The sequence below is a fragment of the Phoca vitulina genome, unplaced genomic scaffold (genome assembly GCF_004348235.1).
Source record: "Phoca vitulina isolate PV1807 unplaced genomic scaffold, GSC_HSeal_1.0 scaffold19, whole genome shotgun sequence".
NCBI lineage: Eukaryota > Metazoa > Chordata > Mammalia > Carnivora > Phocidae > Phoca > Phoca vitulina.
Genome location: NW_022589722.1, coordinates 27,223,753 through 27,250,577, shown reverse-complemented (window position 1 = coordinate 27,250,577; position 26,825 = coordinate 27,223,753). Strand labels below are relative to the sequence as shown.

The 26,825-nt window shown below is 39.3% G+C and overlaps 1 protein-coding gene across 1 annotated transcript in view; it reads right to left on the bottom strand.

The window, feature by feature from the left end:
* Positions 1-26,825, bottom strand: part of EP300 (E1A binding protein p300) — an 83,313-nt gene that overhangs the window by 22,438 nt on the left and 34,050 nt on the right. The window contains exons 6-16 of the mRNA XM_032416149.1: positions 26,403-26,648; positions 18,291-18,384; positions 17,590-17,727; positions 15,626-15,743; positions 14,568-14,742; positions 7,205-7,282; positions 6,287-6,396; positions 4,235-4,372; positions 2,906-3,340; positions 1,460-1,639; positions 1,107-1,251 (exon numbers count right to left, since the gene is read on the bottom strand). Of these exons, the coding sequence (XP_032272040.1) occupies positions 1,107-1,251; positions 1,460-1,639; positions 2,906-3,340; positions 4,235-4,372; positions 6,287-6,396; positions 7,205-7,282; positions 14,568-14,742; positions 15,626-15,743; positions 17,590-17,727; positions 18,291-18,384; positions 26,403-26,648 (1,857 nt within the window). The remainder of the gene's footprint in view (positions 1-1,106; positions 1,252-1,459; positions 1,640-2,905; positions 3,341-4,234; positions 4,373-6,286; positions 6,397-7,204; positions 7,283-14,567; positions 14,743-15,625; positions 15,744-17,589; positions 17,728-18,290; positions 18,385-26,402; positions 26,649-26,825) is intronic.

Here is a 26,825-nt window from a genome sequence, read left to right as displayed (position 1 = left end):
ACAAACTTGTGAAATTAGATGTTTTAAAGACAGATTCCTAACAGGAAGATTGGGTTTTTTGCAGCCTCTATTAAAATAACATCTCAGTTATATAAACCTTATTTAAGTAATTGTTTTAACCCCAACATGTTAAACTGCATTATATTAACGGAACACCTTTATATATACCATCTTTAGGAGCCAGCAGACTCCTCCCTTGAGAAAAGTCCTACCTCTGCCATAGAAGGGATCACTAAGAGCCATGAGAAGTTCTAGTCCTAAAGTAGTTAGTAAATCAATTTTTGTGAGAATTAACTAAAGAGAGTAACACTCTATATTAAGCAGAGCTGCTTGCTCGGCTTGACTCATTAATATTTAAGAGGTGGTTGGGAGCAGAGACTCTGAATCAGCCTGCCTGGGTTCACTTACCAGCTGAGTAAGCTGGGGCAAGCTACTTAACCTTGCTGAGCCTCAGGTTTTCCCTGCCTGTAAAACAGGGATCAGTAACTCAGAGTTGTTGTAAAGTTTTTAGACGAGACAATGCAGGTGGCACAATGCCTGGTGCCCAGGAGGTTAACAATAAACAGTACTATTATCACTGCTATTATTTCCTGCATTTCAGTCAAGGATATCTAACAATTTTTCTCCTCTGAAAAAAAAATTTTGAGAAGTTATTAAACACCCAACCCTGAAGAAATGATGGGTGTGACTGACCCAATGACTGCAGGAAGGAAATGCACCTATAGAAAAGAAAAAGTCTTCCCCAGGAGCGCCTGGGTGGCTCAGTCGTTAAGCGTCTGCCTTCGGCTCAGGTCATGATCCCAGGATTCTGGGATCAAGTCCCACATCAGGCTCCCTGCTCGGCAGGAAGCCTGCTTCTCCCCCTCCCACTCCCCCTGCTTGTGTTCCCTCTCTCTGTCTGTCAAAATAAATAAATAAAATCTTTAAAAAAAAAAAAAAGTCTTCCCCAACATTAGTAATAACCCAGATACCAGGCCAAAAGGGCTCTAAGCTTAATGAAATCACACTAAAATCAATTTCAGAAACCCAAGAAGCTTAATCCCATTCTACTCAAAGTCTCCGGTTTTTTTCCCTGCCTCTAGGAACAGAGAGCCTAAGAGACCTACTCTTCTTCTTTGACTGTCCTGGGGCTGGAGATGACTGGGTAGCTGAAGTACTTGGCTGGTCTTCCTCCTCTTTTGTTTCAGTTTTTAATTCAGTGCCTCTCTCTTCTGTTTCTGTAGGTTCCATTTTACAGTCTTCTGCTTTAGTCTGAAAGACAAGGTAAATATTTTTAGTATTCCAAAGACTCGCCACCAGGAAGCAACAAGATCATTATCTTATTTACCCTGTCCTGGAGACCTATCCAAAGACCATTTCCTCATGCGGAAATCAGTGAAATGAGACCTAATTATCAGAATGCTAAGTTGGGTTCCGAGACTGAGGCCCTAACCAACGGCAGTCCTGGCCCTGCTCTCACCTCTGGAATATCCTCTGGCTGAGTATCGGCTGGTTCTGGTGGATCCACTTCCATCTTTGCCTCCATTTTCACTTCCTGTGAAGGCTGCTTCTCAGGAATGGTCTGAGAATTCACTTCTGTGCTACTAGTGGATGGTGGGTTTGATACCTGCCCTTCAATGCTTACAGCTGGTTGGGAAAGCTGGGCAGAAAGAGAGGAAAACACACAAAAGTTTGCCAATTATACAACCACAGTTTAAGCTCCACAACAAGATGGCATGATTAACCACCTATCTCTAGACTCCTTATTCATTATATTCATTTATGATGCTTTCAGGTACTCGGCCTATTTCACTCCCTTGAAGTAAACCCTGCTTCAGAACAGAAGACTGAGGACTTGCAAACACTGGCTGGCTGGCCGGCTATACATGAGAGACACTCAACAGTTCCTGCGCTAGCCGTCATTCTGTAGCAGTGTGAGGGCTGGGGTCTCAGAGATGACTTCCTCAGAGGAGCTCACGTTTATAGAGAAATCCAAAGAAATGAAAGACTGACTAGTTATTTTGTTTTGTTTTTAACTTTCCAGTAGGAAAGGCTGCAAGTGTACAGAAAAAGTAGACAGCAAATAATGAACTCCCATACTGAGTGGCTGTTTTGAATCACCACATTCTAATGGGATAATGAGCAATCTCTCATTTTCCTAGGTCTTCCAATAAGAAACCTCATGAGTAGTTAGTATTTTCAGGAACTACCCTAATCAAAAGTTTCCTTTCTGAATTCTGCTGTTCCTTGCCTATCAGAGGGTGGGATGAACCAGTTGCTGACTTAAGTGTTTCATGAAGTAGCTATGATTCATGGGACTTCTCTGTTCACCAACATGACAGAGAACTAAAATATAAGTATCAGTGAGCAAGCAGAAAGTTCTGAGCCTTGACACAGAGAATTCTATCAGTAAGGATGCACTATTAGATGTGAACTTGGATTTCTGTTATGTACATAATGAGCCTCTCACAAGGAAGCTACAGACTGTTCCAGGCCCATACTTATCTTAGGTCATGATTTTCTAACCTTGGCTAGGACCACAAAAATTCATAAATCTATGGTTTTGTTTATTCACTCTCAAATACTACAGTTCAGACTGTTTGAAAAAGATTCTTTAAATAAACAGAAAACTTGTTTAGTACACTAAACATACTACAGACTCTTTCCTCTTGTCACCCTGGTTATATGCCTTCAAGTCTCAGAACACAACACAAAACATACCATGGTCAACGTCAGACCTAAACAAAGTCTTTGAGCTCCCTCTATGCTAGGTACTATCCTGGGAAGAAAGAACAGGAAGAAAAGAAAGTCCTAATTCTAGTTTAACAGGGGAAACAACACAATAGAGAATAGAACCGGCATATAAATAATCTTAACACTACAGTACAATTTGAGAGGGTCTGCTGAAACCCAGATCTCTGCTTACTGGAGTCGAAGGCTGTGGGGGCAGCAGCGGCGCCGTCGGGGTGGGGGCAGATGCCGCGGCGCTCTGCTGTGAAAGAGGCTGCTGCTGCGGCTGCTCAGCTGAAGGAGCAGCAGGAAGCGAAGGCTGAACTGGAGGAGGAAGCTGCGTCGGCGGTGGTGTAGGTGTCTGCCTCGGAGGTGGATGGAGGGCCTGGGTCGGTGGCCCAGGTGGCATGGCTGGAGGTGTAGGAACAGGGGCTGGAATTGTTGCTGGTGGCTGCTGAGCCCCTATGCTTGGGGGAGTGTGGTGAGGCGTAGGGGTGCGACTAGGTACTGGAGAGGGTGAATTCTGATGCAGAGCTGACTGAGGGAGAGGGGGACAGTGAATGTGGCTCCCTTGAGACCCCGGAGGCATTATAGGAGAGTTCACAGGGCAGGAAGAACTGGACATTTGTGCCTGTTAAATGAGAAACATAAGATGACAATTGAGAACACAATAAAAGAAATATTTACACAGGCAGACTATATGCAATATGCTTCCATTTAAAAATGTGTCAAAAATCCTGTTACTGGGGGCATACCTTCAGATAATCCAATGTACTTAATTAAGGAAACTTCAAAAAAATTCACCAAAACAAAAACAAAAAAACAACCCACACCAGAATGGCCTCAGCTGCTTCAGGGGCATGGCACAGTTGAGTACACAGTATTTTCTGCCTGGTGATGCTCTTTAGCCACAGTTCTTTCTTCTGCATTATAGTTCTAAGATTCCATTTTTTTTTTTTTTTTTTTTTAATTTTAGGCAATAGTTCATTTTATTTTTGTGTTTCTAATTAGTGGCAAATTACACAAGTTCAATACATTTTCCTAAGATTCCATTTTAAGAAGTGTTCGCTACTATAAAAAATGGTTACAACTATCAATTTAATCTCTTTCCTAGTTTGTAACAATTATAATTGCAGCACTGCTACTTCAACTAATCTCTTCATGTTCAGAATACCATATGTCCATAACTGCTCTTATTAAAAACTTAGAAACTAGGGCGCCTCGGTGGCTCAGTCGTTGGGCGTCTGCCTTCGGCTCAGGTCATGATCCCAGGGTCCTGGGATCGAGCCCCACATCGGGCTCCCTGCTTGGCAGGAAGCCTGCTTCTCCCTCTCCCACTCCCCCTGCTTGTGTTTCCTCTCTCGCTGTGTCTCTGTCAAATAAATAAAATCTTTAAAAAAACAAAAACTTAAAACCATCTATTTTCACCCATTATTTGCTGCCACCCTTTCCTGTAAAAACCTAGATCAAGAGAAGTTTAAAGAATCACAAAAACAGGTGGAAAAAACCCATCTGTGAGACCTACTTGGGATACCGGTGCTTGCCCGCCAGACGGAGCCAAAGGCATATTCGTTACATTCATTCCCTGTGTTGAGAACTGAGTCTGGGGAAGGAACTGGCTCTGGTTGGAAGGCTGCTGCATGCGAGGCCCATAGCCCATAGGCTGCATAGGGGGAAAAAAACAAAAACAGAGCACCAATTGCTTCATTATGGTTATTCTACTACAGCTAGAATCACAACTGCTATGGCTCTGCTGAGGGGAAAGTGGGGTAGAAAAGGAAGAAAGTGTGCATGCAAAGATAATGGAGAACAGCCTTACAGCTGACCCAAGCCTATTCTAAAGCAATTACAGGAGGTTACTGACAAACCAATTCTCCTGATATACAAATGCACCTGACAAGGTACAGAGGTAACTGCTCTTTGCATACTGTTTGTTAAGTGACAGTGAATTACACCTTCACGAGGTCTGTGTTCATGTAATGATGTTGTAGTAGCACAAATCGTAAGACTCTGTAATAGGTACAATGAAAATCTTACAAAAGTTGTGGCTGAACTTGGTAGCATTCATGGTCCACAAGTATTTGAGGATTGTTACATTTCTTTTTTTGGGGTGGGGGAGTGTTTATAGTAGCTTTATTCATTAAAGTCAACAACTGGAAACAATCGAAATGTCCATCAATAATAAAGAATAAACACATTGTGGCACACTCACAAAATGGAATACTACTCAGCAAGAACAAATTACTGACATAAACAACAATGTAGATGAACTTTAAAACCATTATACTGAGCCAAAAAGATCAGACACAAGAGTACATCTGAATAATTCCATTTATATGAAGTTGAAAAACAGGTAAAGCTAATCCATGGTGATAGAAATCACGGCATCGGTTGTCTAAAGGAGACAGTGATTGAGTGGAAGGGGACATGAGGGCACTCTCTAGTGGAAATGTGCTTGAGGATTATTAAATTTCATTTCTAAAATTCCCTCAAACAAATATAGGCCTTTAATAGAGGAAGGAATTATGGAAAAACAAAGGCCAAAAACGTCATAATCTAAGAAAGGTATTTATCTTTTAAACATGGCAGTCTGGTGCTCAAGGACTAAAGGCACTAATTCTGAAAGCATAAGGGTTGGGGTTAACATGGAAAGGTGGATTGCCTTAGAATTTGCATAACGAGCAGTGAGTGCTCAGAGTCCCTCTTCTCCCTCCAGTCTCTAGAACCAAGCAACTGCCCCTACATCACTCTTGCAAGAGACAGTTTCCTGTCTGGATAGGTTCTGTGTTTGATGCACATTATAAAAGAGAGGCAACTATCAAAGTGTGCAGGATACTAAATATTGAGATTCCAGGGAAAGGTGACTGGCTGCTCTTACCAACTTTCTAGTATGTAGACCATGGGCTGTACTTGGAAATAAATCTTTTTTTTAGTGTTTATTTTATACAGATTATAATCAAGAGAGTTCTTAACTATATTGGATCCTCTAATACATATACTTCAGAAACTTGGTTTTTCATTTAAAGCTATAAACAGCTTTTATGCCACCATGTAAGTTGAAATTTTGCTTACAGAGCATTCCAATTTACAAATGTACCATAATTTAACCATAACAAATCCCCTACTGTACATTCAGGATATGGCCTGTTTTTAAAAACAGAGTACGTAATATAAGATCCTTAACATGAATTTTCTCCAAATTATATCCTTTTGGTTCCTTAGTGATGAATTTTGTAGGATAAATTTCTAAATACAATTTGTTGGTAAAAGAGATAGATGAAAATTAGGGATTATAGCATTTACTGCCTAATTGTGGTATATGGTTTAGTTTTCTCCTACTCCACTTTAAAAAAAAAATAACTATTTATTCTCATCTCTAAAACACATATATAATCATTTATCAATAAGGGCCAAATACAACAGAATTACAGAAAAAAATCAATGTTAAAGGTTAATCACTTACAGTTAGCTATTTAAGCAACTGTAAGATTTGTTGTTTACAAAGTAGAGACAAATAAAAAGGATTTTTAAATGTTAGGTAAAGGCCCAAATAATTACCCAAAGACGACACACTTACTGGGTTGAGAGTTCCAGGCTGAGCTAACTGTCCATGGTGCTGAAGAGGAGAGGTTTGCCGGGGTCCAATTGGGGGCTGGGGCATACTCATCTGGCCAAACTGATTCAAACCTGTAAGTACAAAATATTTCGTCTGAATACCTTCACTGGAGAACTAAAGAATGAATTCTGATTCTGTAACATTTTATCAGAACAAATAAAGGAATCTGCTCTCAACTGTGAATGAATTTGTTTTAATCACAGCAGCCACAGAAGGACACTGTTAATTAATTAACATATGTTCTCTGAATAAAATTTTATAATTGGGAATAAAACCCATCTTGACCAGTTGTTTTTATTTTATTATTTTTTAAAATATTTCATTTATTGATTTGAGAGCGAGTGAGCACAAGTTGGGGGGGGAGGGGGACAGATGGAGAGGGAGAGGCAGACTCTTGGCCAAGCAGGGAGCCCGACTCGGGGTTCAATCCCAGGATCTGGGATCATGACCTGAGCCTAAGGCAGACACTTAACCGACTGAGCCACCCAGGCGCCCCTGACCAGTTGTCTTTAAATGGATGCTTGATCATTTCGTATCTCTGCCACCTAGGTGACCTGCCACCCAACCTATGCTCTAATACCCTTTTCTTCCCTCCCTGGGCTCCAACTCCAAAATGTGTTCTGATTTCTCAAGTAGGTAATTATGATACATGCTGCTGGTTGAGGCAGGAATCAAGGTGGCAAGAATAATCTTGTAGTACACCAGAGACTCTGTTTTAAAAAGCCATGGTTGGGGCACCTGGCTTGCATAGTTGATAGAGCATGGGATTCTTGATCTCAGGGTTGTGAGTTTAGTTAGGCCCTATGTTGGGCATTGAGCTTACTTTAAAAAAAAAAAAAAAAGCCATGGTTAGATACATGGATTTCTTTTATAACTTACCAGGCTGTGGAGTTATCCGAGGCATCATCTGGTTTGGCACATTGCCACGGATCATAGATGGGTCAGGTAGAGGGCCATCTAGGGTGGAATAGAGAAATGGTTAAAAAATCATTTTTTTTTTTAAAAAAAGATTTTATCCATTTATTGTTTAGAGAGTGAGCGAGCAAGCATGCCTGAGCAGGGGGGAGGGGCAGAGGGAGAGGGAAAAGCAGACTCCCCACTGAGCAGGGAGCCCGACACAGGGTTCTGTCGCAGGACCCTGGGATCATGACCTAAGCCGAAGGCAGATGCTCAACCGACTTGAGCCACCCAGACGTCCCTAAAAAACCATCTTTTTTTTTTTTTTTAAAGATTTTATTTTACTTGACAGAGAGAGTGAGAGAGCATAAGCAGAGGAAGGGGTAGAAGCAGGCTCCCCAACGAGGGACTCGATCCCAGGACCGTGGGACCATGACCTGAGCCGAAGGCAGACGCTCAACCTACTGAGCCACCTAGGCGCCCTAGAATACCATCTTTTAGCCAGTAGCCCTTCCATTAAAAAGAGAGAGAGTGGGAAAGAGAGAGGGAGAGAAAAGAAAAAAAAGGAAAAACCCTCACAAAATATCTTTAATAGTATCATGAAAAATTCAGCCTGAATCTCCAAAGAATAAAGCTATGAACTCAGGAACCTGAAGAAAACGTTATTTCTGGTATATAAGAAAAGCCTCCAGGGGCACCGGGGTGGCTCAGTCATTAAGCGTCTGCCTTCGGCTCAGGTCATGATCCCAGGGTCCTGGGATCGAGCCCCGCATCGGGCTTCCTGTTCCTCGGGAAGCTTGCTTCTCCTTCTCCCACTCCCCCTGCTTGTGTTCCCTCTCTATCTGTCTCTCTCTCTCTCTCTGTCAAATAAATAAATAAAATCTTAAGGAAAAAAAAGCCTCCAAATATAGTATAAACTTTACTTAATCTTTCAGTGTTGACAGGAAAATAATGTAAAATCTTAAATTAAAAAAAAAGAGAGAAAGACTACTATAGTATTTAATATGCTACTGTTTGACTAAGCTGGATTCTTTGGTTGGTATGCAGAATACCTCCAAGAGACAGCCACAGATTTTGTTCAGTGACCAAATTTGATGTGTACCTCCATGTGTTTTTATGCGCACAAACCATTTCACTGTGACCACTGACCTTAAATAATTCACTTATTATACTGCTCTATATACCAAGGACCTCTTAAATACAAAAGCAGAAATAATTAAAATGACATCAAAATATAAATACAGTTGACACTTGAACAACATTTGAACTCCGCAAGTCCACTTATGCAGGTTTTTTTGGGTAAATATATATTTCTTAGAGGAGTTTCTTAGTAACGTTTCTTCTCTCTAGCTTATTTTAAGAATACAGTATTTAACACCTATAACATGCAAATATGTGTTAACTGTTTATGCTATTCCTAAAGCTTCTTGTCAACAGTAGGCTACTGATAATTAAATTTTGGGGGGAGTTCAAGTTTTTTGTGGATTTCTAACTGTGTTGAGGTCAGCGCCCCTAACTCCTGAGTTGTTCAAAGGGTCAAAAGTATGTAAGTTCTAATGGTTTCGTGGATTATCTGGACATCCTCTAGCACAGTGCTTTCCAACCTTTTCCATATCATGGTGCAGAGAAAATAATACTTCTCCAGCACTCTGGGAAAAGACAAGATGCTTGTAGTGACCCAACTCTGCCCTGGACACCCTGCCAAACCGAAGTGCTGTGCACGCAATCCTCAGATGTGCTTGTGGCAGACTATGCTCTAAAGAGAAGGCTATCACACTTCAGACAACTCAAAATTCCCTGTCACTTCTGCAAGTGTGCTATACTAACAAAAATGATCACACAACTAAGCGGTTTAGTGCAATTCAAGTAACTAAATCCACCAGGATTTACCATTAATATTGTTCTTAATAAAATTAAAACACAGTCAAATTGAATACTGGATTCTAAACATTTATTCATACTCTTTTATCCACAATTGTGCAAGATTTATAAAATTATGCATATAACCTATGTTCACTATATAAAAATTAGAGACTCTAAGACAGATAAAACCTATATAATCTTCCATATGTGTATTCATTACACTTTATGTAAAAGCAAGATTTTCACCTAATATATAAAGAACGTTTTTCCTGTCAATAATATGGATAGGTGTTGTAAGCTAAATGCCAGCAGGCACCAGGCAGTTAGTATCAACGAGTGGGAAAGACTAGGCATCTGAAGCAACACGGAAGGAACAGGGAGCGACTGGGATGAAGTGGGGAAGGCACAACTCTTCTAACAAGCAGTCACGACTCTAGATGGAGACTGTGGTACCCCTGGAGGAGAGGGGGCCAAATCTGCTAGATCCTTCCCTTCTTAAAGGAAACCAGAAATCCATATTCTAATGCAAAATCTTTTCAAATATATGAGACTAATCAAATGAAAAATCAAAAACCTAATTCTATTGCCCACATCTGGCCCTAATACCTTCATTTACAACTATGATGCACATGCTAGTTTTTTTCTGGCTACATGGTACAAATGTGTCATAAAACCTACTGTTGGCCTATTAGGCAGGTCTTAAATTCTCTTATCATAAGGAGTATCTGATGGACACTGAAGGAACATTTTGATAATTTTTAATTATTTACAAATTTTTAAAACATATATACACACAGACACACACAAAACCATTAATTAAAATGCTTATCATTCACATTTAAATAAAATACTCTCAATGCAAAGTACACACATAGACAGGACAATCAAACACCTTTTAAAACACAACATTAAATATATTCAAGTAAACCTATCACCCCCACAAGAAACCAATATTAACAGGTTAGTATTTATTTCTTCCAGAACTTTTTTTTTTTCTGGGAATTTGCCATATTAAATATTATACAGATAATACACATACTTGTCAACTTTCTCTTAATGTTTTTATGTTTGCAAAAAATTGAGGAGTCAGCTCCTTATTCAAACTCATTAAAAATTAGGTTCATTTTCGGACTACACATATATGTTGTTTATATCCACTTATTATAAACACCTTTCTAGTCTAATACAAATACCTACCACAGCCACCCTCTGATTATATAATGCATGCCCTTTGGGGTGGGGGGGCTTTATAGAAATACAAAAATGAGAAAGTTCAAGTCTTCCATAATCCTTCCTTGTGCCCATAATCATTTTCTCATGCAAATATAAAAATGAGGTAGAAATAAATTCATACTGAACTTGACAGATTATATTAAATGAGTATAAAAACTGTGTTTTCCAAATTTCCCATTGCGTTTGTCTATCTTTTTAAAAACTGAGATATAACCGACATGACAATGTATTAGTTTCAGGTGTACATGATTCAATATTTGTGTATATTACAAAAGGACCACCACAGTAAGTCTACCCCACACCCACTACCATACAGAGCAACAAGGGTTTTTTTGTGATGAGAACTTTTAAGATCTACCCTTCCGGCAAGTTTCAAATGTCTAATACAGTATTATTAACTATAGTCATCGTGCGGTATGTTACACATCCTCAGGACTTATAAGTGGAGGTTTGTACCTTTTGATCTTCCCCCATTTCACCCACCCCATCCATACTGCTGTCCCCACCCTGCCTCTTGCAACCACCAAACTGTTCTCTGTATCTATGAGCTCATTTTTTAAAAATAAAGATGCCAATCTAAGGGAGATCATATGGTAGGTCTTTCTGACTTATTTCACTTAGCAGAGTGCCCTCAAGGCCCATTCATGTCGCAAATGACAAGACTTCCTTTTTTTATGACTAAGTAGTATTTGTGGGTGCGTGCGTGTGCACGCACACACACATTTTCTTGACCCATTGATGGACATATCTTGTCTATTGTAAATAATGCTGCAATGAACATGAGGGTGCATGTATGTTTATCTTAACTAGTTTCTTCCTTATGGTACACTTCGGGCTTTTTACCTAGTCAAATCTTCATGGTTTGGTTTTATTTTCTGGATATTTCCTCGTGTACTTTTATGTTAAGACAGTGATGAGCTAGGTTTGGTTGGGCAATTCGCTTTTTCTTTCAAGAAAACTTTCTTTTATTTTTAATTACAATTGTATTTAACATATCTAATGGTTTAGAGCAGACTGTGAAGACAAAATGCCTGGGTTTGATTCTTGGTTCTGCCACTAACATTGTGACCATGACAAGTTAGGCCACCTCTCTCTGTCTCAGTTCCTCACTGGTAAAATGGGGCAACAGTACCTAAGATTATTGCTCAAATCTTTTTTTCTATGTATTTATCATCTACTAATTTTTTTATTAATGTAAGCTCTACAGCCCAACGTGGGACTTAAACTCATGACCCTGATTTCAAGAGTCACATGCTCCACTGACTGAGCCAGCCAGGTGCCCCATATTTTGTACCTTTTTAAATAAAGCTGTTTGGGGCACCTGGGTGGTTCAGATGTTAAGCTTCTGCCTTCAGCTCAGGTCATGATCCCAGGGTCCTGGGATCGAGCCCCGCATCGGGCTCCCTGCTCCACGGGAAGCCTGCTTCTCCCTCTCCCACTCCCCCTGCTTGTGTTCCCTCTCTCGCTGTGTCTCTCTCTGTCAAATAAAAATAAAATTCTGAAAGAAAAAGAAAGAAAAGAAAAGAAAAGAAAAGAAAAGAAAAGAAAGAAAGAAAGAAAGAAAGAAAGAAAGAAAGAAAGAAAGAGAGAGAAAGCTGTTTTAATTCTTATCTTGTTTTTTTAAATGCTAATCTGGTTTTATACTGCATCAACTCTCCCAGTTCGTTTTCCTTTTTTTTTTTTAAAAAAGATTTTATTTATTTATTTGATACACAGAGAGAAATAGAGAACAGAAGCAGGGAGAGGGAGAAGTGGACTCCCCACTGAGCAAGGAGCCAGAGGCGGGGCTTGATCCCAGGACCCTGAGATCATGACCTGAGCCGAAGGCAGAGGCTTACCAGACTGAGCCACCCAGGCGCCCCTCCCAGTTTGTTTTCCATCCCGTCTTTTTGTTTTCATTTCTTCTGTGTAGTAATTTTTTCTTTTGAACATTTCCTTTTTGTATAATAAATTTCCCTTGCAGTTTTAATTATCTATACAAGGACCACAGGATGAATCCTTCCTGATCATTATTTATCTCTATATAGGGAACAGTCCCCTCAGGGCGTGCTGTCTGCTCCAGAGGGTAGGTGGAATTACCTTAGAGTGGTTTCTCTAACAGCCACACCTTGCCCTTTACCTTTAAGTAGAGGGCTCCAGATGGTTGGTTAAATCTGTTCAACCTTCCAACTGCTTGGGTAAAAAGGGAATGCTCTGGAGAACCCTCAATTAAAATATAGTGTACAGCTGTATGGCTACTTCAGCAATGCAATACTGGGGGCACTTTTTGGATGTTTCTATAGTATAGATTAGGTTATTGTGAGTATTTCACAACTGAAGTTAAGGAAATGAAAAAAAAATTTAAATTCTCACCAACAGCATATTCCAGAGCCATGTTACTATACAATCTTTAATACCCACTTTAACCTTTAGAGACTCCAAAAGGTCACGCTGATTTTACTTGTTCTTTCAGTTCTTTCAGTTCTTTTCCCATTTTTCTTCCCACATTCCATCTTTTTCCCCAAGTCACATACTAAAGGAAATTAGCTCCTTTAATGTTGAAAACATTTACCTTGGTTTGTCCACTAATTATGTTTATGGTATCTTCTGTTGTCATTTTTTTCTTCAAAACTTCTAGGTAGTATCTAGTTTAAAGACGTTTCTCATTTCATTTTATATTTTCTTCAATACATTCTGTGTACTACTTTTAATTTTTTGTTTAAAATTTAAAACTTTTGATTCTTCTATAATTAATTTGCATATGGGATAAGGCAGTGATCTCATTCTACAAAATGCCAGAATTAGTACAGGCTAAAGGTCAACATATACTTACGAGGCGATTCAGTTCCATTAATATTTGTTCCTGTCGGCATCAATACACCATACTGCTTTCCCTCTAATGCAAGACCACAATTTAATACCTGTAGACTTTAGACTTGGCTCAAATTTCTAAAGAACTTCAGAAAACTATCACACCCAAGTATCTCAGGTTTGCCCACTCGTCTCTATACCTAACTGTTCTGGTTTAGACCATCAGCACTGAAATCAGTCTAAACAATTCTAATCTTGACTTTGTTTCTGAACATTTGTTCTCCTACCTACTCAAAAAACAGCTGCTTGGGCATCTGGGTGGCTCAGCTGGTTAAGCATCTGCCTTCGGATCCAGTCACAATCTCAGGGTCCTGGGACTGAGCCCCACACTGGGCTCCCTGCTCAGCGGGGAGTCTGCTTCTCCCTCTACCCCTCCCCCCGGCTTGTGCTCTCTTTCAAATAAATAAAACCTTAAAACAAAACAAAACAAAAGCTGCTTTTTCTTTGCCAGTGGACCTCCATGTATACTCTTCTTCTGCCAGAAACACTGTTGCTCTTCTCAATTCTGCTCAAATCACGGCCCTATGAGAGCATGTAACCAGCACTCTGCATTTAACAAATGGGGCTGCTGAAGGCCACTGGCAACCCTGGAGCTCACCATTTTACTACTTGAAGGCCTGAGGGAGATGAATTTCTCAGCCCTCCTAAAATCTTGACATATGAGTTGGTGCCTGCCGGCTCACATGGCACTATCTAAAGGTAGTCAGTCAAAAAATACAGGCTTTTCCTTCTCATAGCCTTTCTCACATCATTCAGAATAGCCTGTGTTGTTCTTCACCATGTACAAAACTCCTAATTTCACTACGTGAAATCTAGTAATGAGACAGTGAATGAATAAGGGAATGCATAATAATCTTGGCTATCTGGTTAATTCATTAGGTTGAGAAGGCTCCTATAACCAGAACACTAAAACTGTCAAGATGAATTTTAAATGCTTCTAAAAAATAGTTCTTAGCCTTCAAACATATTGTGTCAAGAAGAAAGTGTGACACTGTTGAGTAACATGACATTTATTGTGTGTTTAGGATGTATGAAAGCTGATGGGGACTTTGAACCTGCTTAGCCTGTATCTATTAGGTGCCTACCAAATTCAAGTCTGTGCAAACCTGTGGGCCACCGTCTTCTAGGTGTCACTTTGAGAGAACAGTATCTTGGGCTTCTAAAAATGATGCCAGATTATCAAGACTTTTTAAGTACTTACTATGCCCAGAAATCTTAAATATACTGTTACTTCTTTTACTAAGGGATGAATTAAGTTTCTTTGCAAAGGCAAAAAAAAAAAAAGGGTCATTCAGAAGCTCTAGGATAGGTACATAAGCTAGTGCAAATTAATGACTTTGGTTAGAAACCATTTTATTACCAATTTCTCCCCAAAATAACTGTAACAAAAAGCACTTACTGGAAGTCATTCCTGGTTGTGGCTGCCCCATATTGGGCCCTGGATTCATAGAAACTGGCACCATGCCTGCAGCACTGGGCAGCATATTTTGTTTCTGTAGTCTAGTCCTTCGTTTTTCTTCTAGTTCTTTCTGGATCTTATAGATCTTCTCAGCTAGCAGGTGGTAGTATTCCGCCTTTTTGAATGTTGGAAATAAAACAAAGATAAGGAAAAGAGAGTAACTACCATTAGGTAACAGAAAAAATGAACAAAGGACAGATATTAGCTTCATTTAAAGAGGTAAGCAGAAACCCAAAGGGGGAATATCTAATCTATTTTATTTTTTAAAGTTTTTATTTAAAGGCAGATGCTTTGTAAGTTAACATACAGTATAATATTAGTTTTAGGTGTACAATATAGTTACTTAACACTTGATATACCACCAGGTACTTATCATGACAAGTGCACTTCTGAATCCCCCTCACTTGTTTCCCTCATCCCCCACCCCCCCGTCTGATAACCACCATCTAATCTACTTTCTTAGATCATTCCAGATGTGAATTCGTGTTTGAAATCATCATGTGAAAAGCAGCTTAATTATGAACCTATATAGTAAAGCATGACCTCTCAAAAGTAGGTTTACAAAATACATGCTGGCAATTTGCAGCACAGGGGATGGATATGCTACATTTTGAAAAACTGCCAATTTAAAGAACAAAGTTCAAATGATGAAGAGAAACGAATACTTGAGATGAAAGTACTAAGCAGCTGATTCACCATACTCTAGTGAAAATAGCACAGAGCTGGTAACAGCTCAACCACTTTTTAAGTTGACAGAAGGACAACCCAGATAAAGTGCCACACGAGTACACTGTATTATTAAGAGGAAAAATGTAAGATTCTTGATGACATACACTTAAAGAAAATTGCTTTGTTATCTTGACTGTGCACAGTGAGAATAAGACAGGATAGCGAAAGGGTAGCCTCTAAAGTACACTATTATTTGTATATGTTACAAAGAAGAATAAACAACTAAAACAGGTCCACTTCTGACTTTATATAGGAAAACAGATGCTCACTCGATTATTTGCAGATTCATACATGTCCCCTTCCACTTTCCGGGCGTATGCAACTAAGTTTTCCATCCGTCTGTCTTTTAAAGCAGCAGGATCCGGAGTAGGAAATATGGCTTGAACACTAGGAAAAGAAAATTCTACCACTATTATATCATGTCAACTTTTCATTCTCATCACAGAAATATACAGTACTTTAAACTTTTTCCTGATTAGTGCTTTCTCATTTTTATACAATGTGCACATTAAGTAAAATAAAAAGGGGTGGGACATACTCAAATATTAAATAATACTGGCCCAAATGACATTGTCTCTGTGGTAAACAAAAGGCTTCCCCGATCAGAATATAAGAAATGACACCGCAAAAATCCCCTCTGGTCCCGGTCACTCTAACACAGAGTAAAAAAATTATACCAAGCTATTTGCATAAAGGAAGTGAGGAAACCTGACCTTTGTCATAGTGTCAAGATCCAACTGCCTTCAGATCCTTCTATTCTCAATTTATTCAGCTTAATGAAACCTAACGGGGTGCCTGGATGACTCAGTCAAATTAAGCATCCGACTCTTGATTTCAGCTCAGATCATGATCTCAGGGACATGGGATCGAGCCCCGCTTCAGGCTCCACACACTGAGCATGGAAGCTGCTTAAGAATTTTCTCTCTCCCTCTCTCTCTCAATAAATAAATAAATAAAACCTAATAATCACTACAAAAATCTTACAAGATAAAAAACATGAAGTGGAAGGGGCAGAGATGCATGATGATTCTGCCCAATTCAATGTCTTTTACTTTCTAACAATTCCCTACAAAATGCTTGGCACTAGTGTTCCTGAAGATTTGACAAATACATTTCCAGTCACTGATTTTATTATTTAGATATCTCATGTTCAGTTGTGCAGGATTCGGAAAAACCAGATGGAAAAGAAATAAATGGAAGTTTAGAAGAATATTTAAGTTGGTAAAAAATTCACAAGCATATAATATACTTTTAATGTCAAGTCAGATGATCAATCCCAAATAATCTATTATCTGTTACGAGATAACGGTTGTTAAACAATTTGAATGTCACAAAGTAAGTTTGTTTTGGTGGTTCTTTTTTAATTCATTTTATTAAAATCTTAGGAGTTTCCTCCTTGTTGTCAAATTCCACTTCTAGTGCCATCATTTTTGAATTCCTAAATGAAACTTAAATATACTTGGTAGGCTTATGTAAGATAAAATTAAGTTTAGATAAAAGGCCACATGGTTCTAAACCAATAAAAAATATGGATGGAATGAAGGAGACCCTTCTATTAAGTGGAAGAGAAATGAAAAAGATTGCTTTCTCTGAGAAAAAAATGCTGGACGTCATTCACAGCACAAGCTCTGTAATAAGTGAGGTCCAAGCTCTACTTTTATGATATTGGGCACATTACACTTTACCGCTCTCTATCCCTCCTCCCCTTCTTTCATCTGACAAGACGCTTCTTTAAATAAGCTGAATGCCTGGCATATATCAACTCCACAACAAACAGCGCAGAGATATCTCACAAACCACTGACATGCATTTTTGGAGGGCCAGAAGACAATAGGGCGGCCACCACTCAACATCTTAAGAGCGTTATTAGGGATATTTACCACTACCATATTCTAATGCACTGAGACATGGTTTTTCTTCTAAAATTTGAGTTTTGCAAAGGCAGTGACACTAAAATAATTTTTAGCTAATATATTGAAAACAGTCACTAGGTAGAATAGTTTATACACTAATGTTAAAGCTGAAAGACTTCTACGAATGGTAGTGGAAAAGCTGAGAAGCAGAGAACAGGAAGCAAGAAAGCTACAGGAGCAGAAGCATTAGCATCAAGAGCCAGGCTACAGAAAAATCAATACTCCTCCTCTGTGGTTTAAGTGTCTGGCAGATTGGAAGCATGTTGACATGGTAACTCTTTATGAATAAGACATGCCCAGTCTTTATGAATAAGACATACAGTTTGTGAACAAGATGATTTCGAAGATCCTGAGTAATATCTTCATGCCATTGTTTCCGAATTCCAGTATTGGATGGTTGAGCTGCTGTTGGCATAGGACCCAGGGAGGCCACACTGGCATTTTCACTCATCATTGGACTTTAAAAAGGAATTGTGAAATAGTTTTAGTGAAGAAGGTAGGAGAAAGAAGATTTCATTTAGAGCTAACAGTGATGACTACAATGGGTCTAACACACTATGACAAGTCTATTTACATAAAGAAATCTGAGAGAAATAGTGTATATGTGTTTGTACTTGTGTGAGGCAGAGTTAACCCACAATACTTCATCCTCTGGAGGAGAGGATGAAGTCTTAGGTTTAGAAGATTAAGTGTTATGTTGTAAAACTAAACTGTTACTCTGACACAACTTATCCCAGGAATCCACTGGGTAATGGATTAATTCTTACCTCTGGGATAACTCATATTTTAAGTAGCTGCATACTTGCAACCTCTTACTATATGGAGGGAAGGTACAGGTTACCCTGGATAATTGATACAATTTCAAATAAGATTGTAGAAAACCAAAAGCATGGACTCAAATATAATATTTGCCTTCATTCATCAAGGATAGCTTCAAATCAAAGAAACAAAAAAACTCAAATAAGGAATTCTAACAAGTGTTTAAAACATGACATAGGGAACACACTGAGAAAAAACTTACTTTTGAGAATTTATGGCTGAATGCAACATTGAGTCAGAAAGAAGATTCGACGTTTGAACCCCTACACCTCCATTTACTCCCATAGGACTAGCACCTAGGTCAAAACAAACAAAAGGAATATTTTAAATACCATAGCAAAAAGAAAGAACAAACAAAAGAATAGCTATAAAAGTACTAGAAGAACATATCACAGGAAATTTTTGTGCTTTCAAAGACCCAAAACCCAGAAGCCGTAAGGACAACATTTAGAAACTTGAGTAATAAAATAACCACCATGAGCAAAGAAGACAAATGACAAACTAGGGGAAAAAACAAAACAAAGAAAACACTAGGGCTATTTACCAAATGCTGACAAAAAAAATCTGTGCACACTCTTTGACTTAGTATTTCTACTCCTGATATTTTGTCTTATAGGTTTACTCATATATGTATGGACAGACACTGCCTACAATGATGTCAAAAGGAGCAAAAAATTAAAACCAAAACGGTTTAGGTGACATAACTATATATGCATATATTTTCATAAGTACAACTTACGAAAGGACGTAAGTGTGATGATCCCTGGAAAGGGGGGAATGAAATCTTAATCCAAAAGATGGTGTTTTGGTTAAACATTTGAATACTCCTTCAAACTGGCCGGAATAGCTCTATGTGCATACATTACCTCCTCAATTAGCAATTTTAATGAATAGTCTATTTCTTTAAAAACAAAAGCTAACAGCAATATTCTCACTAAACCAGATTTTCATGTGGTTAAAATTTTTTTTTTCTTTAAATACACAATTCTATTAATATACCTCAAGGTATGTTAAAAACAAGGAAAAAAAAGAAACTTCACACTATAATGCAAATAACTGGTGAGATCTGTAAACAACATTTAATGAAAAAAAAATGCTGGTGCTTTCCTTCACCATGTTTCCTAAATATTTAGGTAGAAATTTGCTTCTAACATCAGCCCAGCTCTGAAATGTAGTTGCTGGAAGTGGTCTTTTTAAAACAGAATTGTATTGTTCCTAATTCTGTATTTGTCAATGTAAACACTACATGTGGAAATACTCCTTTTTAGAGAAATTAGGTACCCATCACATTGATTTGCTTTATTGCTGGCAACAGCATGAAGGGGTAAAAGAAAAAGTGATGACACTCCACCAATTTGCTTACTGTCTTCTGATGGCACATGAGAACATAGCAAAACATTCTCTATGAAGTCCCCAGGTCCATTTAATATTCGGCACTGACTCCAAGTTATGGCTCAATCATAACTTGAGAAGGAATAGGTTAATATTTAAGATCCTAAGAGGGGGTTAAAAAAAAAATTCCAAGAGCGAACATTCACTTGAGAATACAAAAATTAAGTCAAACAATACTGGCACTGCCTGAGATTAAGTCAGAAGGCGGGGGGGAAGGGAATCGCAACACCTAAAAATCATCAAGAATATATATATATATATGTTTTTATATATATATATATTATTTATTTATTTATTTGACAGAGAGAGACACAGCGAGAGAGGGAACACAAGCAGGGGGAGTGGGAGAGGGAGAAGCAGGCCTCCCGCCGAGCAGGGAGCCCGATGCGGGGCTCGATCCCAGGACCCTGGGATCATGACCCGAGCCGAAGGCAGATGCTAACGACTGAGCCACCCAGGCGCCCCATCAAGAATATATTTTTGTTGGGGTACCTGGGTGGCTCAGTCGGTTAAGAGTCCGACTTTTTTGTTGTTGTTGTTAAGATTTATTTGAGAGAGAGAGAGAAAGGGCGCTTGTGCGCACACACAAGCAAAGGAAACAGCAGAGGGAGAGGGAGAAGCAGGCTCCCCGCTGAGCAGAGAGCCAAGGACGCAGGCTGATCCTAGGACCCTGAAATCATTACCGGAGCCCAATGCAGACGTAACCGTAACTGAGCCACCCAGCACCCCCTGCATCTGACTCTTGATATTGGCTCAGGTCATGATTTCAGGGTAGTGCGATCTAGCTCCATACTGGGCGTGGAGCCTGCTTAAGATTCTCCCCCTCTCCCTTTCTTTGTCCCTCCTTCCCCTCTAAAAATAAAAAAAGAATGTATTTTTGTTTTCTAAGCCCTAGGAGAAACCCCATACTAACCTTTATAAAGTAAGGGAACTCAGCAGGGACTGTAAGAATGTGGTCAAATATGGTCAAGGAAGTCTTATACAAAAAAGCTCTAATTTAGGGCTCCAGAAGGGTTTCTACCTTTTGGCTACAGAATCTCTATAACCTGATATATGTTAACAGAGATCTTGTAGTTCTGTCTGCTTAATTGCTTCCTTGCCCATCCAAACCAGAGATGTTTCAAAGTAAGGGCCATGCCCCTTTCTTAATTTTTTTTCCAGCACATAGCACATTTGAATGCATGCTGTTTCTCATTTACTCAAATGTCCCCGTCAATCAAAGGTACCTGAAATTTATAATTGATTCCAGCATTACAGCCAGTTCTGCCACAGGGGGAGACACATCTGGAGTCCCAAGTTGTTTTGGTGAATATGTCTGCTTAAAAGCACTAGTATAAAGGTTTGCTTAAGTGCTTCATCCTACCCAGTACTATACACCTCAGGGAAAGATGCTATGACATAGACCCATAAACACAAATACTACCTTTTCTAAAAATCCAACAGCCTCGGAACATACACTAGCACCTGTATCTGACAAAGAGGGGGGACAGAAGGCCTTCAGAGAGAGTACAAAACAAAACCCGGGAGTTCTTAACAGAAATAGTTCCAGAATTTCCATAAAATAGCTGAAAGATAGCTAACCAATAATTTGAAGGTCAGTAATAGAGAGAATAGGGATACTATAAAGGCCAGTTAAAGGCAAATAAAGAGTCCCAAAACATTTTTATGCTGAGATTATTAAAACCTGAACATACACACCACTATACATGACATATTCATACCAAGAATGTTTAATCTGGATCTCACTACAAGGAAACAATCAGACTAATCCAAACTATAGGACAATCTACAGTGTTCATCAAAAGTCAATGTGTGATGAATAAAGAGAGGAGAGATGACTTCTAGATTAAGAGAAACAAACGGCACATAACAAACTGAATGGAAAAAACCCCAAATGACTTCGGGGGACAACTAGAGAAATTAAAATACAGACTGTACATTAGAAGACATTATTAACTAATGTTAAATTCTGTAGGCATGATAATAGTGTTGTGGCCATGGAGAAGAATCTCTGATTAGGAAACACATGCTGAAACAGCAGTCAAATGTCAGGACAGCTCAAGAACACACAGAAATAAAGCAAATTTGGCAAAAAATGCTGAGAATAAAGAAATCTAGGTAAAAGGTATGTATATGGTCTTTATTGGAGTATTACAACTTTTAGGTAGGTTTTGAAAACTCCAAACTAAAATTTAGAAGAAAAATATGTATTCATATAGGGGAAAGAAACATGTAAATACTACCTTTACCTTAAATCTGCAACGATTATGAAGAACCTAGAGCATTTTTTTTTAACTTTTTAAAAAAATATTTTATTTACTTGACAGAGAGAGAGATAGCGAGAGCAGGAACACAAGCAGGGGGAGTGGGAGAGGGAGAAGCAGGCTTCCCGCCGAGCAGGGAGCCCGATGCGGGGCTCGATTCCAGGACCCTGGGATGACCTGAGCTGAAGGCAGACGCTTAACGACTGAGCCACCTAGGCCCCCCGAACCTAGAGTATTTTACACTGCTATAAAGGAGGATACAAAAAGTGTTTTTATGTCTCAAATTTCCTGACCAAGTTTTCCCCTGGATTTCTGATTATATATCCAACCTGCCCTCTTGTCAGAGTCCCCAACAATACTTTAGGGTTAAAATAATATGGGTGAGACCTGACAGCACTAACCACTTGGGAGTCCGATCTTGGACAAACACAAAAGATAAACATTATAGGTTGCTGAGTAAATGGAAATATACTCAAGTAAACTGCTTTTGTTTACAAATGCCATAAAAACCCTACACTGTTGGAGCACACGACACAGTCCCCTTTGTGGATACAGTCCAGCACATCAGGCTAGTGTCCTAAAATAGAAACCATCAGTGAAAGAAAACAGAAGTGAAGAGAGTCTGGTTTAGTATTTCAAAATCATGAGATATCAAAAAAAATACAGTTAACACTAATTTTGAGTATTGAACTGTGTATTTCTTTACTCTTTCTGATAATATGGCTCTAGGCTAAGGCCAAGATGCAACTCCAGAGTCATTATTTCTGATCATCAAAATCATTATATTCCTAGTAAAATCCATTATAAAACTCTAAAAATAGAAGCTTGAAAGGATCACTTTAAGTACCCCCCAAAAATCAATTTACAGTAATCCTTGGTCCAAACATTACTCAGAAGCATAAAGTTTAGATTAAAACTAATAAATTGCTGGGGTGCCTGGGTGGCGCAGCTGGTTAAGCATCCAACTCTTGGTTTTGGCTCAGGTCATGATCTCAGGGTTGTGAGACTGAGCCCCACAACGGGCTCCACAGTGAGTGCAGAGTCTGCTCAAGATTTTCCCCTCCTGGGGCGTCTGGGTGGCTCAGCCGTTAAGCGTCTGCCTTCGGCTCAGGTCATGGTCCCAGGGTCCTGGGATCGAGCCCCGCATCGGGCTCCCTGCTCAGCGGGGAGCCTGCTTCTCCCTCTCCCACTCCCCCTGCTTGTGCTCCCTCTCTGTGTCTCTGTCAGATAAATAAATAAAATCTTTAAAAAAAAAAAAAAAGATTCTCCCTTCCTCTCCCTCTGCTCCCCCTCCCCCCGTGCTCTCTCTCTCTCTCCCCCTCCCTCAAATGAATAAATAAATCTTTTATTTTTTTAAAAAAATTTTTTTTCAAAGATTTTATTTATTTATTTGAGAGAGAGAGACTGAGAGAGAGAGAGCATGAGAGGGGGGAGGGTCAGGAGGGTCAGAGGGAGAAGCAGACTCCCTGCCGAGCAGGGAGCCCGATGCAGGACTCGATCCAGGGCCTCCAGGATCATGACCTGAGCCGAAGGCAGTCGCTCAACCAACTGAGCCACCCAGGCGCCCAAATGAATAAATAAATCTTTAAAACAACACAACAACTAATTAATTGGTTAAGATTTTGGTGTGAAGTGAAAAAGAGGTCACATGTTCATAATATGCAATAAAATATTTTCTTAAAACCCTCTTAAAGACTGCAGAGAGGGGCGCCTGTGTGGCTTAGTCAGTTAAATGTCCGACTCTTGATTTCAGCTCAGGTCATAATCTCAGGGTCGTGAGACTGAGCTCCCCATAAGGCTCCAGGTGTAGAGCCTTCCTGAGATTCTCTCTCCCCTTCTCTCTCAAAAAAGAAAATAAAAAGAAAAGAGTGTGGAGAAAATTACATGCCCCAGTCAGGGGGATTTCATTTTGAGATACATTTCTTTTGTCTAAGTTTTACGGAACTCATAAAAAGAAAATGAAAAGATAGGGGGCACCCTTCAACATAAACACACAGGATTAATTACTTTTAAAAGGGCTTTGGTATAAAAGAATAACACTTCAGGGGCTCCTGGGTGGCTCAGTCGTTAGCATCTGCCTTCGGCTCGGGTCATGATCCCAGGGTCCTGGGATCGAGTCCCGCATCGGGCTCCCTGCTCAGCGGGAAGCCTGCTTCTCCCTCTCCCACTCCCCCTGCTTGTGTTCCCTCTCTCACTGTGTCTCTCTCTGTCAAATAAATAAAATCTTTAAAAAAAATAAAAAAGAAGTAACACTTCATATATAAGCCTTTGCCCATCTGGCTTGGGCCTGATGAATAGAAACCATGAGGATGTAACATGCCAAAAAGAAGAGTTTGTTTTCACACTAGTTTTTAAGATGAGATTGAACACAATGAAATAAATGAGGTATTCTAGAAGTTTTGGCTCATGGTGATTATTACTAATAAGGTACCATTAACTGAACTAAGAAGAAATAGATGGAAACTTGATTAATCTTCAATCTTAAAATAAAGACACTGAGAAAAGGGGAAAAGAAATCTCAAGAAGCCAACTTTCAAATGATTTTGTGGCTATATGCAAACATACATACATAGATGATACAAGAGGAGACAAAAAGAACAAAACTAGGAATTAAACACAGAAAATTTGAAAAATTAATGGGAAATACCAATTACAAAAATGAAAATCCAGGCCAGGCACAGTTAGACAACAGCACTGGTTGAGATCCTAAAACTCAAGAGGAGTTTGGATAACACTTAGGGTAACATGGGAAGAAAGAAGAAAAAGGCAATCTTAAGTAAAAAAAAAAAAGATGAAGAGGGGTGAAATGAAGTCCCCAGATCTCTATTTCTGGCCCCTTTCATGTATTTGAAACACAAGAGTTTGAAAACTAGCCTGAAAAGGCAGGATTAGCTCTTCATCCCGGTTTCTGGTCTAGTTTTTTAAACTCCTCACTCAGTAATTATTTAACAAGTTTGCACTGCCCATCAAGGAATGATGTACATTTCGTTAAGTTAAAAAGCACAAAAATCAACAAGATTACATTTTTCTAAGAGCAGTATGCCCAATTTTGTTTCCTCATTTGGAACCGAACAATAATGGGCAGAAACTAAAGCTTACTATAAATATTAACCGAAGGAAGACAATGGACTTCATAGGAAAAAACACGGTGGATCATACAGAACCAGACTTTTTTTTTTTTTTATGATTTATTTAAGGAGACAGACAGCACAAGTGAGAGGGGCAGAGGGATAGGGAGAAAGAATCTCAAACAGACTCCGCACTGAGCAGAGCTTGACTGTGGAGCTCGATCCCAGGACCCTGAGATCATGACCTGAGCTGAAATCAAGAGTTGGATGCTTAAATGACTGTGCCACCCAGACGCCCCCAGACTGTTTTCTAGTTACAGAAGAACTCATCACCAAGGACAGTTTTAGAATAAAGAGGCAAGGTATTAAAAGTCACTGACTCACCAGTGGACCTACTTATTTATTTAAACAAAATTGCTTAGATGTTCAACTTCTTAACAGCAAAGGGATACAATCTAAATGCAAATCTCCTTTACTTCACTACACAATTAGAGGAAAAGAAAAATATGCCCCAAATTAGGATACTAGAACACTGCTCATTCTTCCCCTTCCTTCTCAGTCATATCATAGGAAGAAGTTAAGTAAACACATACATTCAATAAGCTATTTCAAAAGGCACACTACTTTAGCAAGAATATGGGAATCTGTATTAATAACCACATTCATTTCTACACACCTCAAACCAAAATATAACAATTTCCTTTCCTTTTTCTTTTTTTTTTAAAAGATTTTATTTATTTGAAAGAGAGACAGAAAGCGACAGAGATAGCAAGAAAGATCATGAGCAGGGAGGAGAGAGAGAAGCAGGCTCCCCGCTGAGCAGGGAGCCCAACGCATGACTTGATCCCCAACCCTGGGATCGAGCCCCGCATAGGGCTCCCTGCTCGGCGGGAAGCCTGCTTCTCCCTCTCCCACTCCCCCTGCTTGTGTTCTCTCTCTCGCTGTGTCTCTCTCTGTCAAATAAATAAATAAAATCTTTAAAAAAATAAAATAAAATAAATAAATAAAATAAAATGAACTACTCTTCAACCATTAAAAAGGATACATGGGTATATAAAATGAAAGATGTCCTGAATTGTGTTAAAGAAATAGTTTGCTATAGAGTAACACACAAGATCACATTTCTAGAAATACAAATTCACATATGCATGAAAGAATTAAGAAAGATATAAATCACTAGCAGTTGCCTCTGGTATACTGACTGTGATGAGACTTTTCTACTACAATCTTTAAAAAATTACTTCAAGAATTAATCACGTGGGACACCTGGGTGGCTCAGTCGGTTTTAAGTATCTGCCTTTGGCTCAGGTCATGATCCCAGGATCCTGGGATGGAGCCCCACACTGGGCTCCCTGCTGCTTCTACCTCTCCCTCTGCTGCTCCCCCTGGCTTGTGCTCTCTGACAAATAAATAAATAAAGACTTAAAAAAAAATACCTTAAAAGAAATCATGTAACAAAAAAAATTAAGAGTGGGGACAGACACACACACACATAGACTAAAATAAACTAAGGAGGTAATTCTGCATATTACATGGCATTTACATATATAACCAACATCACATCTGTCACCAGAGAGGACACAAACTTACTCATGTTGCTCATGGGCCGCATGCCTTGGGGAGATTGCCCAGACTGCTGATTCTGCTGGTTCTTTGCTTGCACCTGGGGCTGCGTCGGCATTTGATTTACTTGATAAGGCAGCCCAAGAGCTGCATATGCCCTTTCTATAGAGCTGGGATCAATCTGACTAACAGTGCTTAGGCTGGGGGTAGACTGTTGACCCACCCCTAGAGAACTAGTATTTCCAAGTCCAACTGGTGCTCCAGTCAGAATTGCTAGAGAAGACAAAAAAAAATGGGATTATAATGTTAAAGATGTAAGAAAAGTAGACTAACCCATCATGAATTTAAAAGACACCAAATCAGTTATGTGATTATGAAACATCTCAGTACATGCATCTTGTTTCTCATTATTTCCTTAAAAAAATGTCTAGATGCAGAACTGAATGGTCA